The sequence below is a fragment of the Tachysurus fulvidraco genome, chromosome 2, assembly GCF_022655615.1.
Source record: "Tachysurus fulvidraco isolate hzauxx_2018 chromosome 2, HZAU_PFXX_2.0, whole genome shotgun sequence".
NCBI classification, from domain to species: domain Eukaryota; kingdom Metazoa; phylum Chordata; class Actinopteri; order Siluriformes; family Bagridae; genus Tachysurus; species Tachysurus fulvidraco.
The window spans coordinates 30029358-30045918 of NC_062519.1; the positions used below are offsets into that span (position 1 = coordinate 30029358).

Here is a 16561-nt window from a genome sequence, read left to right on the forward strand (position 1 = left end):
CTGGTCATTATTATTATTAATATTAGTTATTATTGTTGTTGTTAATTTTATTATTATTGTTGTTGTTGTTGTTGTTGTAGTAAAATAATAATAATAATAATAATAATAATAATAATAATAATAATAATAATAATAATAATAATAATAATAATAATAAGGAACTATTATTATTACTTTTTTGAATTAGCATATGGTTCAAGATGAAATATATTGTACTGTATTTGTGTTTTTCTGTTTTTTATCTATTACTGATATTTTATTGTGTTTTTGCATTGCATGTAAAGCACACTGGTCAACTGGTGTTGTGTGTAGTTGTGCTATAGAAATGAATTGACATTGACAATTGACATTAGTAGTAGTAGTAGTAGTAGTAGTAGTAGTAGTAGTAGTAGTAGTAGTAGTGTTATTGATTAATTAATTATTAATCTAAAGATATATAGAAGTAACAGATATTTATTCTAGGTGGGTTTAAAACAATAGCAGGAGCAGCTGCGCAACTGTATGACGCCATTATTATGACGTGCCTCGGAATGTTTATGACGAACGCGACCTTTTCATTCTAGAACGGTATCGATCAAAGCTGGTCGTATTGGCGACGCAACGGTTATGTTGCTACGGTGATTACTGCAAGTACGACTTGTAATGAATTAATGGCCACTAAAACTGAAACTTTCGAGGGATGGCCAACGGTGTTACTGCCGTTTGGTCTCTCAACGTTGCTGAAGAACATGAGCAGAGACGTTATGATCGAACAACCTGAAAACATCGCCTGCTTCTTGGCTGATTATATGTCTGAGCTGCTCCTGTACAGAAATCGTCAGTAGTTTGTTTTTATTTACTCACTAAACATAACTTTCAGCACTTTACATCTATAGTAGAATTAGTGCTTTTTTTAAGCTCGTGATTACAACACAATATAGACGTGAGTCTGATATTGTTGAATTGATTTAAAGTGTTTTGATGGCCTCAGAACGTGTAGTGAATTGACTGGCTAATAAAGAGCATGTTCTACTGGTCGTTTTTGCTGACACACTTTTAAAAATGAATTGAAATGAAAGTAAAAATAATAGTAATAAACAGATGTTTCTAACACCTTGTTGTCAAGTGCAAATGGAGGCTGTGAAAAACACTGGTAAAAAAAAACTAAAAAAAAATTAAGTATGAAACATAGTTTATGACTATGGCAATGACTTGACAAACACTCAGTATTATATATTAGTTTTCCTAATAAAGTTCTCTATTAGTATATAGGCTATATAATAATTTTTTTACCTTAAATGGATGCTGATTAGCGTGTTGTTTTAATAATTTAATAATAATTTTTGTTGTATTTGACCATCTTTGTGAAATAATGCAGTTTAACACAAACAATCACCTTAATTTTGATTTCTCAGAAAACCCAACAATGGACCTGAATGAAGTCATAATTCTATTTCAAAATAGGAGAGGTGAGTTTTATGACAAGCCATACTGAAAAATGTCTTCCTGATTTCTTAATATTAAAAAAAAATAGTTACAACAAAAAACAGTGGTGTTTTTACGGAATAAAGAGTTGTTAAAAAATAAGAACTGATAAAAATGAACTTTTTCTGTATTCTCAGAAGAGATCATGAATATATCATCTGAAGTGACAGCTGGTGAAGTTAGAGATATCGGAAAGGAAAGTGAGACGTCTTCCACAAACCTCCCCTCAACCAGTCAAGGTGAGAACTGTTGATTACAACAAACTTAATATTGTACTGTTCAAGGTACGTTAAAGAATTGTATGTTGTTTATTTTTATGCCAAAAAGGGTTTCAAAATTATTTCAATTGGTATATTGCATGCATAAGGAAATAATTGTGTTTTCAATAATATGATGTTTGTGGACTAAACACCAGTCTGGGACTATAATACCGGGATATATCTAGGTACTTGAACTTAGATTTCACATGAATGTTGCTGTATTACTAATCATCTGCATGGTTAAGGATATATCCTCTGCTATCACTGTAGCTAAACATGTATTTATTCCACCTTCATGACTAAGAGAATATCAGCAGTACCTTCAGATGTTCAAAGGGAAATGTTTAAATGTCCAAGAAACAAATGCCTTCATTTACCAATACCTAATATGTTTGCAGGTAAAAGCAGTAGCAAGCAGTACTAATGCTAAATAATTGTTTTTAGAAGCTGCTCATCTGAGTGTAGATAGAAGTCAGTCGAGTAAACTTAGCGTCACGTCACCTGAAGATGTTTTAGGTGTCAATCTCCTAGAGGAAACACCGCTTGTTGAAGGTAAATTACAAATTACACAGAAATGTGCAACATTGAGTGACTAGCTGTTCAGTTGCCAGGTAAAATTTAGTAACTCATGTAATAACTCCACAAATGTGGTGAGCAGAAATCCATTTGTTCAAAACATGCTTAAATGTTAATACCTTATATGTTTGCAGGTACAAGCAGTAGCAAGCAGTACTAATGCTAAATAATTGTTTTTAGAAGCTGCTCATCTGAGTGTAGATAGAAGTCAGTCGAGTGAAGTTAGCGTCACGTCACCTGAAGATGTTTTAGGCATCAAGCTCCTAGAGGAAACACCGCTTGTTGAAGGTAAATTACAAATTACACAGAAATGTGCAACATTGAGTGACTAGCTGTTCAGTTGCCAGGTAAAATTTAGTAACTCATGTAATAACTCCACAAATGTGGTGAGCAGAAATCCATTTGCTCAAAACATGCTTAAAATGTTAATACCTTATATGTTTGCAGGTACACGCAGTAGCAAGCAGTACTAATGCTAAATAATTGTTTTTAGAAGCTGCTCATCTGAGTGTAGATAGAAGTCAGTCGAGTGAAGTTAGCGTCACGTCACCTGTAGATGTTTTAGGTGTCGAGCTCCTAGAGGAAACACCGCTTGTTGAAGGTAAATTACAAATTACACAGAAATGTGCAACATTGAGTGACTAGCTGTTCAGTTGCCAGGTAAAATTTAGTAACTCATGTAATAACTCCACAAATGTGGTGAGCAGAAATCCATTTGCTCAAAACATGCTTAAAATGTTAATACCTTATATGTTTGCAGGTACAAGCAGTAGCAAGCAGCACTAATGCTAAATAATTGTTTTTAGAAGCTGCTCATCTGAGTGTAGATAGAAGTCAGTCGATTGAAGTTAGCGTCACGTCACCTGAAGATGTTTTAGGTATCAAGCTCCTAGAGGAAACACCGCTTGTTGAAGGTAAATTACAAATTACACAGACATGCACAACATTGAGTGACCAGCTGTTCAGTTGCCAGGTAAAATTTAGCATCTCATATAATAACTCCACAACTGTGGTGAGCAGAAATCCATCTGCTCAAAACTTGCTTAAAATGTTAATACCTAATATGTTTGCAGGTACAAGCAGTAGCAAGCAGTACTAATACTAAATAATTGTTTTTAGAAGCTGCTCATCTGAGTGTAGATAGAAGTCAGTCGAGTGAAGTTAGCGTCACGTCACCTGAAGATGTTTTAGGTGTCGAGCTCCTAGAGGAAACACCGCTTGTTGAAGGTAAATTACATATTACACAGAAACTTGCAACATTGCGTGACCAGCTGTTCAGTTGCCAGGTAAAATTTAGTAACTCATGTAATAACTCCACAAATGTGGTGAGCAGAAATCCATTTGCTCAAAACATGCTTAAAACATTGAATGTTGAGGTGGATGCGGTACAAAAGAAGAAGACCACTTTAAGCTCCACTCCTGTGAGCCAAGAAAAGGAATCTGAGGCTATCGTTTTAGAAGCAGTTATTTGAGGCAGTTTTGCACTCAAGTCTCCTTCTCTGAACAGCTGAACTCCAACACTATAGACTTCATGTTAAAACTATGATGAAGTCAAAGAAGACTGATGCTTTGAACCATAATGTGCTCATAAGATTCTGTTTTCACACAATTGCACCTTTTGACTATATAGAATACAGTTAGAGAAGAAACATTTTGCTGTATTAGCAAACTTCTTCATGGTTAATTCATATCCTCTTCTCTCACTGCAGTTAAACCTCAACCTATGCCACTACGTAAACCTATGAAAAGATTAGCAGCAACTTTAAAAAGAGCTGCTATACAAATGAAACTTTCAAGGAGCGATGGTGAAACCACTAATCAAGCGAAACTGGTAAAGTCATCATCTCTACAGGATAGTGGTGTTTTGATGTCCTCTGAAGTGACGTATAAATCTGACACAACACAACAGGAAGCTTTCCTGGACAAAGGTACATTTTGCATTTACAACTTTTTTGATCTTATAAAAAGGTAATTATTAATATGACTAGTGGCTGTGAATAGACAATAATCCATCACAGCTTACACATGACATTGAACATTGACGTAGATAGGGTACAACAGCAAAAAAACACTTTGAATCCCACTCCTGTCAGCTAAAAAAAATCAGAGGCTATCATTTTAGAAGCAGTTATCTGAGGCGGTTTTGTGTCTAGTCTCCATCACTGAACAGCTGATAACTTCAACAATATAGACTTTATGTTAAAACTATTATGAATTCAAACATGACTTGGATCCTTTTAGTTATAAGTTGCTCATAACATCCTGTTTTTACACAATTGCACTTTTTGACAATAAAGTATAGTTACTGAATATAAGGAACATTTTGCTGTATTAGCAAACTTCTGTTTGGTTAAGGTTATATCCTCTCCTCTCACTGCAGTTAAAGATCGACCTAACAAACATCAGCCACTAACTAAACCTATGAGAAAATTAGGAGCAGCTTTAAAAAGAGCTGCTATACAGATGAAACATTTAATGATTGATGGTGAAAACACTGAACAAGTGAAATACTCTCCTGGACTGGCAAAGGTGTCATCTCAACAGGATTGTGTTTTGATCTCCTATGAGGTGACTGATAAATCTTTCATAATGCAACAGGAAGCTTCACTAGAGAAAGGTACGTTTCAGAGACAGACAACTTCATTGTACTTATAAAGAGTTATTTATTATAGTGACTAGTGGCTGTAAATAGACAATAATCACAGCCAAAATGCCACCAGTTGCCAATATCTGACAAGTGTACAGGTAAAAGCAGTAACAGGCAGTACTAATGCTTAATGAATGTTTTTCAGAAGTTGCTAAAATGACCAGTGAAGAATCCCAAGTTGGTATAGATGAAATTCAGTCCAGTGAAGTCAGTGTCTCAACACTTGAAAGCGTTTCAGATGTCGATCTCCTACAGGATACACAACTGGTCGAAGGTAAATTACAAACTACACAGAATTTTGCAAAGAGCTTAAAACATTGTCCTTGTTGATAAGAGAGGTCAGAGGAAAATAGCCTAATTGATTTGAGCTGCCTGGAAGGATTTAGTAACTCATCTAATAATTCCATAACTATCATGCTGTCAGAAATCAATCTGTTTCTCATAATCATAAGTTGCTCCTAAGATCATAAGATCCTGTTCACATAATTGCACTTTTTGATTTTATAGTATACAGTTATATATGGAACATCCTTTTGTATTAGCAAACCTCTGCATGGTTAAGGTTATATCCTCTTCTCTCACTGCAGCTAAACATCTACCTATGCCACCACTAATACCTAAGGGAAGATCAGCAGCAGCTTCAAAAAGAGCTGCTATACAGATGAAACGTTCAAGGAGTGATGGTGAAATCATTGACCAAGTGAAATACTCTACTGGACTGGCAAAGGCGTCATCTCTTAAGGATTGTGTTCTGATGTCCAGTGAGGTGACTGATAAATCTGTCACAATGCAACAGGAAGCTTCACTAGAGAAAGGTATATTTCAGAGACAGACAACTTTATTGAACTTATAAAGAGTTGTTTATTATAGTGACTAGTGGCTGTAAATAGACAATAATCACAGAAAAAATGCCACCAGTTGCCAATATCTGACAAGTGTGCAGGTAAAAGCAGTAACAGGCAGTACTAATGCTTAATGATTGTTTTTCAGAAGTTGCTAAAATGACCAGTGAAGAATCCGCAGTTGGTGTAGAGGAAATTCAGTCCAGTGAAGTCAGTGTCTCAACACTTGAAAGCGTTTCAGATGTCGATCTCCTACTAGATACACAACTGGTCGAAGGTAAATTACAAATTAAACAGAATTTTGCAAAAAGCATAAAACCTTGAGTGAGCAGCTGTTCATTGCATGGAATGTCCTTGTTGATAAGAGAAGTGAGTTTTAGAATGTAAGTAGACAGTAATCACAGCCAAAATGCCACCAGTTTCCAATATCTGACAAGTGTGCAGGTAAAAGCAGTAACGGGCAGTGCTAATGCTTAATGATTGTTTTTTAGAATTTGCTAAAATGACCATTGAAGAATCCGAAGTTGGTGTAGATGAAATTCAGTCCAGTGAAGTCAGTGTCACGACAGCTGAAAGTGTTTCAGTTGTCGATCTCCCACAGGATACACCACTGGTCGAAGGTAAATTACAAATTGCACAGAATTTTGCAAACATTATAACACATTAAGTAAGCACCGATTCATTGAATGTTAATTCCTTGTTGATAAGAGAGGTCAGAGTAAAATAGACTGATTGATTCGAGTTGCCAGGAAGAATTTAGTAACTCATCTAATAATTCCAGTTTTGCACTCATGTCTCCATCACTGAACAGCTTATATTTTCAACACTATAGACTTTGTGTTAAAACTATCATGAAGTCAGAAATCAATCTGTTTCTCATAATCATAATTTGCTCCTAAGCTCATAAGATCCTGTTTTACATAATTTCACTTTTTGATTTTATAGTATATAGTTATAGAAGAAACATCCTGTTGTATTAGCAAACCTCTGCATGGTTAAGGTTATATCCTCTTCTCTCACTGCAGCTAAACATCTACCTATGCCACCACTAATACCTAAGGGAAGATCAGCAGCAGCTTCAAAAAGAGCTGCTATAGAGATGAAACGTTCAAGGAGTGATGGTGAAACCGCTGGCAAAATGAAATACTCTACTGGACTGGCAAAGGCGTCATCTCTTCAGGATTGTGTTCTGATGTCCAGTGAGGTGACTGATAAATCTGTGACAATGCAACAGGAAGCTTCACTAGAGAAAGGTATATTTCAGAGACAGACAACTTCATTGTACTTATAAAGAGTTGTTTATTATAGTGACTAGTGGCTGTAAATAGACAATAATCGCAGAAAAAATGCCACCAGTTACCAATATCTGACAAGTGTGCAGGTAAAAGCAGTAACAGGCAGTACTAATGCTTAATGATTGTTTTTCAGAAGTTGCTAAAATGACCAGTGAAGAATCCCAAGTTGGTATAGATGAAATTCAGTCCAGTGAAGTCAGTGTCTCAACACTTGAAAGCGTTTCAGATGTCGATCTCCTACAGGATGCACAACTGGTCGAAGGTAAATTACAAATTAAACAGAATTTTGCAAAAAGCATAAAACCTTGAGTGAGCAGCTGTTCATTGCATGGAATGTCCTTGTTGATAAGAGAAGTGAGTTTTAGAATGTAAGTAGACAGTAATCACAGCCAAAATGCCACCAGTTTCCAATATCTGACAAGTGTGCAGGTAAAAGCAGTAACAGGCAGTACTAATGCTTAATGATTGTTTTTCAGAAGTTGCTAAAATGACCAGTGAAGAATCCCAAGTTGGTGTAGAGGAAATTCAGTCCAGTGAAGTCAGTGTCTCAACACTTGAAAGTGTTTCAGATGTCGATCTCCTACAGGATACACAACTGGTCGAAGGTAAATTACAAACTACACAGAATTGTGCAAAGAGCTTAAAACATTGAGTGAGCAGCTGTTCATTGAATGGAAAGTCCTTGTTGATAAGAGAAGTCAGTTTTAGAATGTAAATAGACAATAATCACAACCAAAATGCCTCCAGTTACCAATATCTTTCAAGTGTGCAGGTAAAAGCAGAAACAGACAGTACTAATGCTTAAAGATTGTTTTTCAGAAGTTGTGAAAATGACCAGTGAAGAATCCAAAGTTGGTATAGATGAAATTCAGTCCAGTGAAGTCAGTGTCACGACACCTGAAAGTGTTTCAGATGTTGATCTCCTACAGGATACACCACTGGTCAAAGGTAAATTACAAATTACACAGAATTGTGCAAAAAGCTTAAAACATTGAGTGAGCAGCTGTTCATTGAATGGAAAATCCTTTGTAATAAGAGAGGTCAGAGGAAAATAGCCTAATTGATTTCAGTGGCCATGAGGAATTTAGTAACCCGTCTAATAATTCCATAACTGGTGAGCAGAAATCCATCTCAGCCTACACATAACATTGAACATTGAGGTGTATAGGGTACAACAGCAGAGGACCACTTTGAGTTCCACTTCTGTCAGCCAGGAAAGGGAATCTGAGGCTATAATTTTACTGTAGATGCAGTTGTCTGAGGCAGTTTTGCAATAAGTCTCTATTACTGAATGGCTGATCATTTCAACACTATAGACTTCATGTTAAAACTATCATGAAGTCAGAAATCAATCTGTTTCTCATAATCATAAGTTGTTGCTCCTAAGCTCCTAAGATCCTGTTTGCATAATTTCAATTTTTGATTTTATAGTATATAGTTATAGAAGAAACATCCTGTTGTATTAGCAAACGTCTGCATGGTTAAGGTTATATCCTCTCCTCTCACTGCAGCTAAACATCTACCTATGCCACCACTAATACCTAAGGGAAGATCAGCAGCAGCTTCAAAAAGAGCTGCTATACAGATGAAACGTTCAATGAGTGATGGTGAAATCATTGACCAAGTGAAATACTCTACTGGACTGGCAAAGGTGTCATCTCTCCAGGATTGTGTTTTGATCTCCTATGAGGTGACTGATAAATCTGTCACAATGCAACAGGAAGCTTCACTAGAGAAAGGTACGTTTCAGAGACAGACTTCATTGTACTTATAAAGAGTTATTTATTATAGTGACTAGTGGCTGTAAATAGACAATAATCACAGAAAAAATGCCACCAGTTACCAATATCTGACAAGTGTGCAGGTAAAAGCAGTAACAGGCAGTACTAATGCTTAATGATTGTTTTTCAGAAGTTGCTAAAATGACCAGTGAAGAATCCCAAGTTGGTATAGATGAAATTCAGTCCAGTGAAGTCAGTGTCACGACAGCTGAAAGCGCTTCAGATGTCGATCTCCTACAGGATACACCACTGGTCGAAGGTAAATTACAAATTACACAGAAAAAGCTTGGAACATTGAGTGAGCCCAGATTCAGTGGATGGAAAGTCCTTGTTGATAAGAGAGGTCAGAGGAAAATAGCTTAATTGGTTTGAGTTGCCAGGAAGAATTTAGTAACTCATCTATTATTTCCATAACTATGGTGAGCAGAAATCAATCTCAGTCTACACATAACATTGAACATTGAGGTGTATAGGGTACAACAGCAGAAGACCAGATTGTGTTCCACTTCTGTCAGCCAAGAAAGTGAATCTAAGGGTTTTAATTTTAGAGGCAGTTATTTAAGGCACTTTTACACTCAATTCTCCATCACTGAACAACTTATAATTTCAACACTATAGACTTCATGTTAAAACTATCGTTAAGTCAGAAATAACTCTGTTTCTCATAATCATAAGTTGCTCCTAAGCTCATAAGATCCTGTTTACATAATTGCACTTTTTGATTATATACTACACTGTTATGGAAGAAACATCCTGTTGTATTAGCAAACTTCTGCATGGTTAAGGTTATATCCTCTTCTCTCACTGCAGTTAAACATCGACCTATGCCACGACTAATACCTAATGGGAGTTCAGGCAGTACTAATGTTTAATGATTGTTTTTAGAAGTTGCTGAAATGACCAGTGAAGAATCTGAAGTTGGTGTAGATGAAATTCAGTCCAGTGAAGTCAGTGTCACAACACTTGAAAGCGTTTCAGATGTCGAGCTCCTACAGAAAACACCACTGGTCGAAGGTAAATTACAAATTGCACAGAATTGTGCAAAAAGCATGAAACCTTGAGTGAGCAGCTGTTCATTGGATGGAAAGTCCTTGTTGATAAGATAGGTCAGATTTAGAATGTAAATAGACAATAATCACAACCAAAATGCCATCAGATGTCAATATCTAACAAGTGTGCAGGTAAAAGCAGTAACAGGCAGTACTAATGCTTAATGATTGTTTTTCAGTGATTCAACTAAGCAGTGGCGAATCCTCAAATGGGTTTGACAGAACTCAATCCAGTGAAGTCAGTGTCGCAACACCTGAAAATGATTCTGATGTTGTGTTCATACAGGAAACACCTCTGGATGAAGGTATAACTACCAAAAACCTATGAATTACAAAGAACAGCTTGATGAAATACAGCAGTACTCAGTTACTGATTACAGTGAGAGAATAATTTGTTTTAGTAAGCACATCGTAACACTATAGTATATACTAAATGAAACCTCAAATACATTGTATAGAAGGATTAAAGAGAAAAATTTGGCTAAGGACCATGTTCTATAATGCAAAGAGCACACTTAGAATTGTCACTGGCTAAATCCCAAATGCTCCCCTCCTGCTAATGTACTCTCATCTTTTATTAGGGCGACCTTTTCACCTGCAACAGTATTTTTTTGTTTCATATTGTGCTTTTGCGAGATAAACTGCTAACACATTAAGTGATAAACCAATTTTAGAATACATAACTTAAGACTACAGCCAGAGTAAGTCTATATCCTCTCCAATTAGTCACACAAATTTTACAGCAACATATAGTAAATCACATTGATTAGCTTCAAATTACTAAAGTGCTAAGTGTTCCCTTATATCCTTTGCATATTTCTCCATAAAAGCATCTTTCCATTGAACAAGCTTTAAGGAGAGGATATTCAGGAAGATGCTCAAGTTCAGAAACTCCAGACGTTTCACAGTCTGACGAGCAATATGATCAAACGCTATCTTTTTCTGCAGGCATTAAGACTGAAACAACAAGGACAGTGCCTTCAGAGAAACTGTCATCATCATCATCATCATCATCATCATCATCATCATCATCATCATCATCATCATCATCATTATCCACATCATCATCATTATCATCAGCATCTTATTCAGGTTAGTAAATCTTTTAAGCATAACTATATCCAACTGATGCTGAGAATATACACTATGTGAGTAAGAGATATGTTTTCTATGCTACATTCCTTTCTGTTTTCAGAACGCCCTTCCTCTTCAGAGTCTGTCTCAGATGATAACAGAACAGGTATGGGTTCTGTGGCAACAAGCTGAAGTTGTTCCATTCCGTTTTTCTCATTGCCAGAAAACTGTGCATTTATAATTTGTGCATTTATTATAGCAAAAGAACTACTCCTGGGAATAAAAACAAGGAAACTGTCATCACATTCAAGCAGCAGGTCTTCTAAGACATCAGCATCCTCTACATCTCAAAAGCCATGCCGTTTGCTCCCCAAAAGACAGAAAATAGGAAAAGAATCATTTCAAAGTAGGGCAGCAGGTGTAACTGTAAAATCAATAGGAACGTCAACGGAGGATATAAAATTGCCTCAACTACCATCATCATGCAAAAGGCCACAAAGAAAACCAGGACCAATATCATCTGAGGAACAAAAACTTCCTCAAATTGGTAAAATACAATTTTAAATACACACATTAATAAACTCTTCAATAAACATCAAGCATCTCTATATTGTCAGTAGTGTCCAGTGTGAGTAGTGCAGAACACAAATGGACATATGAGATTTATGAGGTTTCCTCCTTTAAATTTTTAGGTACTAAATCCCAAAAAGCAAGACCAAGCCAGGGTATTAGTATCAGCCCAGCATCTTCGAAGAGAGAAAAGGAAAACCTAAACAAGACGTGGACATTATACCATCTTCCACATAGGGAAGAAGAGGGAACATTGTCTACCACAATCCTCTCACAGCCACAATACCAAGATGGGGCAAAAATCCAGGCCATCGGACCTGGCTACATTATACTGACAGAATGTCCGACCACCGGATCACCAACTGACGAAGACAATTTGGTGATCAAACCACCTCCTCTTCAACGTAAACATACTTAAACCTGAGGAAGAGAAATATGTTCTTTTTAGTTAAGTCAAATAAAAAAATGTACAATGTCTGATATACAAATAAAAAATACAAATTTACAAACCATAATTTAGAATATAATTAGAAAAATAAATATAGAATTTCAGGCCTGAGCAGCCATAACATTAAAAACCACAGAGAGCTGAGGTAAATACCATTGATTATCTTGTTACAATGGCACCTGGCAATTAGTTGATGTAATTAGGCAGCAGGTAAACAGTCAGTTCACATAGTTGACGTGTTGGATCTTAGCATCTTTGACAAAGGTTAAATTGTGATTGCTATGTCACTGGGTCAAAGTACCTTCAAAACAGCAGGTTTTGTTGGGTGTTCCCAGTATGCAGTAGTTAGTACACGCCAAAAGTGGTTCATGGAAGGACAACCGGTGAACTGGCCACAGGGTCATAAGGTTGCAATCTAAGACAGAAAGGTGTTAGAAGAGCATCTTGCTGAGAATAGGGCTGTGTAGCTGCAGACCTGACAGAGTGCCTGATCCATAACCAATATGAAAGTGGCACACAAGTTTATTAGCAGGAATGTAGGGTGTGTGTAATGTGCAAGCAAACAATATGTGAAAAGATGATGGATTTGGGATATTTATATTGCAGTACAAGAAAAACAAATGTATGCTACAGAATTCTCCAGGTTATGTATGGCACATGATTCTGCTTAGGTGTTTAGCTACATATTTTATATTATTGCTTTAAGAAAAAAATGGGGGAGCTTTGTTCTTACTTGGGAATGCTGAAGCACCTGCTAGCACCTTAGTGCTGCCTATGTGGGTGGTTCATTTTGCAGATGAGGTTTTCATGGATTTTCTAAAAAAAACAATATCTAGTTTACAGCAGAAAGTATTTACTAGGTAGATTAATTCTCAGAAACAGGCAATGGACAATCTTTTCAGAATCAGAAAACAGAAGGAACCAAGCAAAATAAAATGCATGGTGAAGATGCCATAAAACTCTTCTGTGAGGTTTAACACACTGCCTCATAGTTAAATGTTCTGAAAGAAATTAAAGACACTAACCAGACACAAATCAAAAGTCAACAGACAATTCAATAGCTGAGATGTTCACCAGTGACATTTATCAAGTTCATTTATCAAACATTAAAAACTTTATCGCAAGAAGACTGGTCAGCACATAATCTTCCACGCTTCCACTTCCTTGACCAGTAGACTTTGATTTGTTCACCACAGGTATTGCTTAATAGCACCATAGATATTTTAGTGTTAATATTGTATATTAGCATGAAATAGTGAAAAATGAAAATGCTTCCTCTGAAATTAAAGGGTTTTCTAAAGAATAAGGGAAATCTTCCAGATCACCTACAGCTCCTTTTGTGACTGAAAATTGACTTCTACAAATTATAGTAAAATGCAGACTGGATGCATGCATGAATGAAAATGATAAATAGATCTATTTATTTTTAATTTTCCTCAACTAGCTATGAAGAAAGAAATTTAACCATGACTTTATACAACTGGATAAATATCTTAGTCGCAAAATTGCTGCCAGTGCTTTGGAAAATCACTTCCAATGTGTTCAGGTGCAGCAGAGCTTTTATCTGCAGCTTCCACACTCCAGAGCAGATGCTGTCTTTTTCTACCATTTAGAAAAACAACCTTTGCAAATTAAGAGCAGACCAGTAGCCAAAAGACAGTTGGTTAAGATAGTAGTGAAGAAATCATATACAGTCTAACTGTATAAAAAAAAAATAATAATTGACATCCCAAATAGGTCCTATTCACTATATACACACACTACATATTTAAGGTTAGGTTTTAATATGTTTTATCACATCTACACAGTGTCCTAGCTTAGAAGGTCATTTAAAGATTGGGCAACATAATAAAGGTTTACTGTAAAGATGATATATAAACACAAGATGGCGGTATGTACATTTAATTTACAGCAGCAATGACTGGGGAAGAGCACTAAGTAGTAAATGTATTATTCATATTATTTTATAACATTTCATATCATATTACTTCGTACAACACTTCAACAAATGACTCACATAAATATCTGCTATATAGACCTGAGTTAGAATAGTTTAGCCATAACTGTTCATTTTTCATTTCCTGAGCCTAAAATTGACACATAGTGCACAATTTGCAATAACCTATAGTGAGCATATTTATAAACGTGGGATTTTGAATGATGTTGAACAAGACTTGGCAAAAAATAAATAGATAGATAGATAGATAGATAGATAGATAGATAGATAGATAGATAGATAGATAGATAGATAGATAGATAGATAGATAGATAGATAGATAGATAGATAGATAGATGAAGAAAGAAAGAAAGAAAGAAAGAAAGAAAGAAAGAAAGAAAGAAAGAAAGAAAGAAAGAAAGAAAGAAAGAAAGAAAGAAAGAAAGAAAGGACAAGATAATTCTGCTAATATCCTGCAGTGAAATTAAGAAAAAAACATTACTGTTGGTAAAGCATTAACATTTATTGGAAAAACTAAGTCACACGACTGCAACCTTCTATGGATATTACGAAATGGAAACCTTCTCATGCAGAATAAAATTCCAAAAGCATTTAAATAATAGCATTTTAAATAGTCATTTTTCACAACATTGTTTCTCAAATGTACATGCAAGTTAATGTCCTACATCTCGCAAGAAAAATACGCTTTGAGCTTCTATTTAAAAAACATTAGAAGTACAAATCCATTAGAAGGCATCATTTCCTGCACAAGAGCACATGAACTTACTGGATGACCCTGATTGTTGTGGCTCTAATGAAAACTGAACTCCTACTGTCTTAGTGGATTGTGGTGATAAGATTTGCCTAAAGCTGCTTTCCTCCCTATATACCATTTCACTGGGCAATAATGATGAGTTCGGCCCAGACCATCACTTTACTTAAAATAACATGCTCCTGCTTAGTGATGATATTGAGGAGAATATCGAGGATATGTTGTCTGTTTTGAATCAGGATCAAGGGCTTAAAAATGTCTAATAATTCACAGTCACTGAACAACATACAGGGAGGAAACTGTAAGCTTTTTTTGCATAAGGGAAGATTACGTTTACTAAATGTGCCTTAAATCTGATATTAAAAGAAATTTGATATTGGTCCCATAATCCACTGCTTCTCCCCCATTCTTTTACAAGCTACAAGCTACAGTACACTTCTCACATCTCACAGTAGGATGATTACGACCTGTGAGGTACAATTATCAGTTTTAAAATTATCAGTGCCAATCATCAGCTGTGTTTTATTCTGATGAGAACCCTTAAATTGCTGTTAATTATAATGCTAATTGTGATGGAATTGAGTATGATGAAGTTTATTCTAAAGAATAATCTTATCTCTCAACACAGAGGGCTGAAAGTATTCTTACAGCACAAATAAGTACTGAGGCACAATCAGTATGTCCAGGATTTTATCATAGTCATGTTGATAATGAAATTGAATTGAAAATGAATTTCATTCAAACATCGCATTCTTTAATGTTTCACACCTTCCAGGAAATATGCAACCTTAGCTCCACCAACTCTGGGAGTAGGGAATTAGAGCAAAAGTATTTCAGCCGAATACATCTGCAGGACATTCAGCAAACAACAATGATTTCAACAGATCAGGAAGATTACAAGAAAATCTGCTTCAAGTTCCTTCTACTTATTATGATTAACAAAGCAGTAGTGTGCAAGTTTTTTTTCTAGCATAAAATATTAGAAAACCCATTACAAAGACTATGCAACAATAAGTAAAACGCTAATAAAAAATGGTGCATTTAAAAAAAAATGAGATCAAATATTCCACTGTTACAATTTCACAGTTAGCACAGAGACAGAGCACCCTCTGCTGCACAAAAACACACGTGCAATTCAGGTTTGTACCATCATAAAGCAAGCAAAAATTGTTTGTTCTCCTATCTTTCCATAGCAGACAGGGGAAATGAATTCTCTCTTCATGCAGAGTTCCATTAGCACAGATTATCTTGGCTGAGTTTACTTGGGTGAAAAAAATATGCTGTAAGGCGAAAAAAATGCCGTAGGGTGAAGAAATGGATCAGGAGCAAAATGAGCAACTAAAAGTGGCCTGTTGAAGCTTTCAGCCAAGAGTTTAGCCTTCGTGCTCTCATATTCATAACCCAGAGTTATGATGATCCTGAAGCTTCTTTCAAGAGAGTGCACACAAATCTGTCTATCTGTCATCAACTAATAGTGATGGAAGCCCTTAACTACAAACAGATGATCTGTTTTATAAAAAAAAAAAAAAAGTGTTCTGACCATGAACTTCCTTCCATGTGTGATAGACAAAGTTGAGATATCAAATTCCAGAGAAGTATTACAATAAATTAAGACACTGAGCTTCTATATTTCATAGATAAATGTAATCATCTTTCAATATCGGGTGATACTGTATAAACATCTGTTTGGTTGTCTAAATAGGCATATACCATTAGTCTAAGGAATGCAATTCAGACTATATCTCTTAGTTCTAAACTGCATTTCTTCTGTTCTAACAAACGGATTTTCACTGGCTCGATGATATTGCATGCATTACCTACTGAGAAATCATTTCTGAGAATTTAAT

The 16561-nt window shown here is 35.7% G+C and overlaps 1 protein-coding gene across 29 annotated transcripts; it reads left to right on the top strand.

Annotated features, from left to right (window-relative positions):
- Positions 1 to 350: 350 nt before the first annotated feature.
- Positions 351 to 12073, top strand: LOC113651212 (serine-rich adhesin for platelets-like). 29 transcript variants are annotated; one of them, XM_047803324.1, is made up of 26 exons: positions 351 to 816; positions 1395 to 1448; positions 1602 to 1703; positions 2169 to 2276; positions 2481 to 2588; positions 2794 to 2901; positions 3107 to 3214; positions 3420 to 3527; positions 4010 to 4228; positions 4681 to 4917; positions 5093 to 5221; positions 5535 to 5762; positions 5938 to 6066; positions 6281 to 6409; positions 6815 to 7042; positions 7218 to 7346; positions 7561 to 7689; positions 7904 to 8032; positions 8596 to 8823; positions 8996 to 9124; positions 9751 to 9879; positions 10094 to 10219; positions 10863 to 11006; positions 11110 to 11154; positions 11248 to 11535; positions 11681 to 12073. In XM_047803324.1, the coding sequence occupies exons 1-26, from the start codon at positions 651 to 653 to the stop codon at positions 11974 to 11976; spliced, it is 3933 nt and encodes a 1310-aa protein (XP_047659280.1). In that variant the 5' UTR covers positions 351 to 650; the 3' UTR covers positions 11977 to 12073. The 29 variants fall into 29 exon arrangements, with proteins under 29 accessions (XP_047659280.1, XP_047659334.1, XP_047659283.1 ...); XM_047803378.1 differs by having other exon boundaries at positions 546 to 816; positions 8999 to 9124; XM_047803327.1 differs by having other exon boundaries at positions 547 to 816; positions 9754 to 9879.
- Positions 12074 to 16561: the final 4488 nt, after the last annotated feature.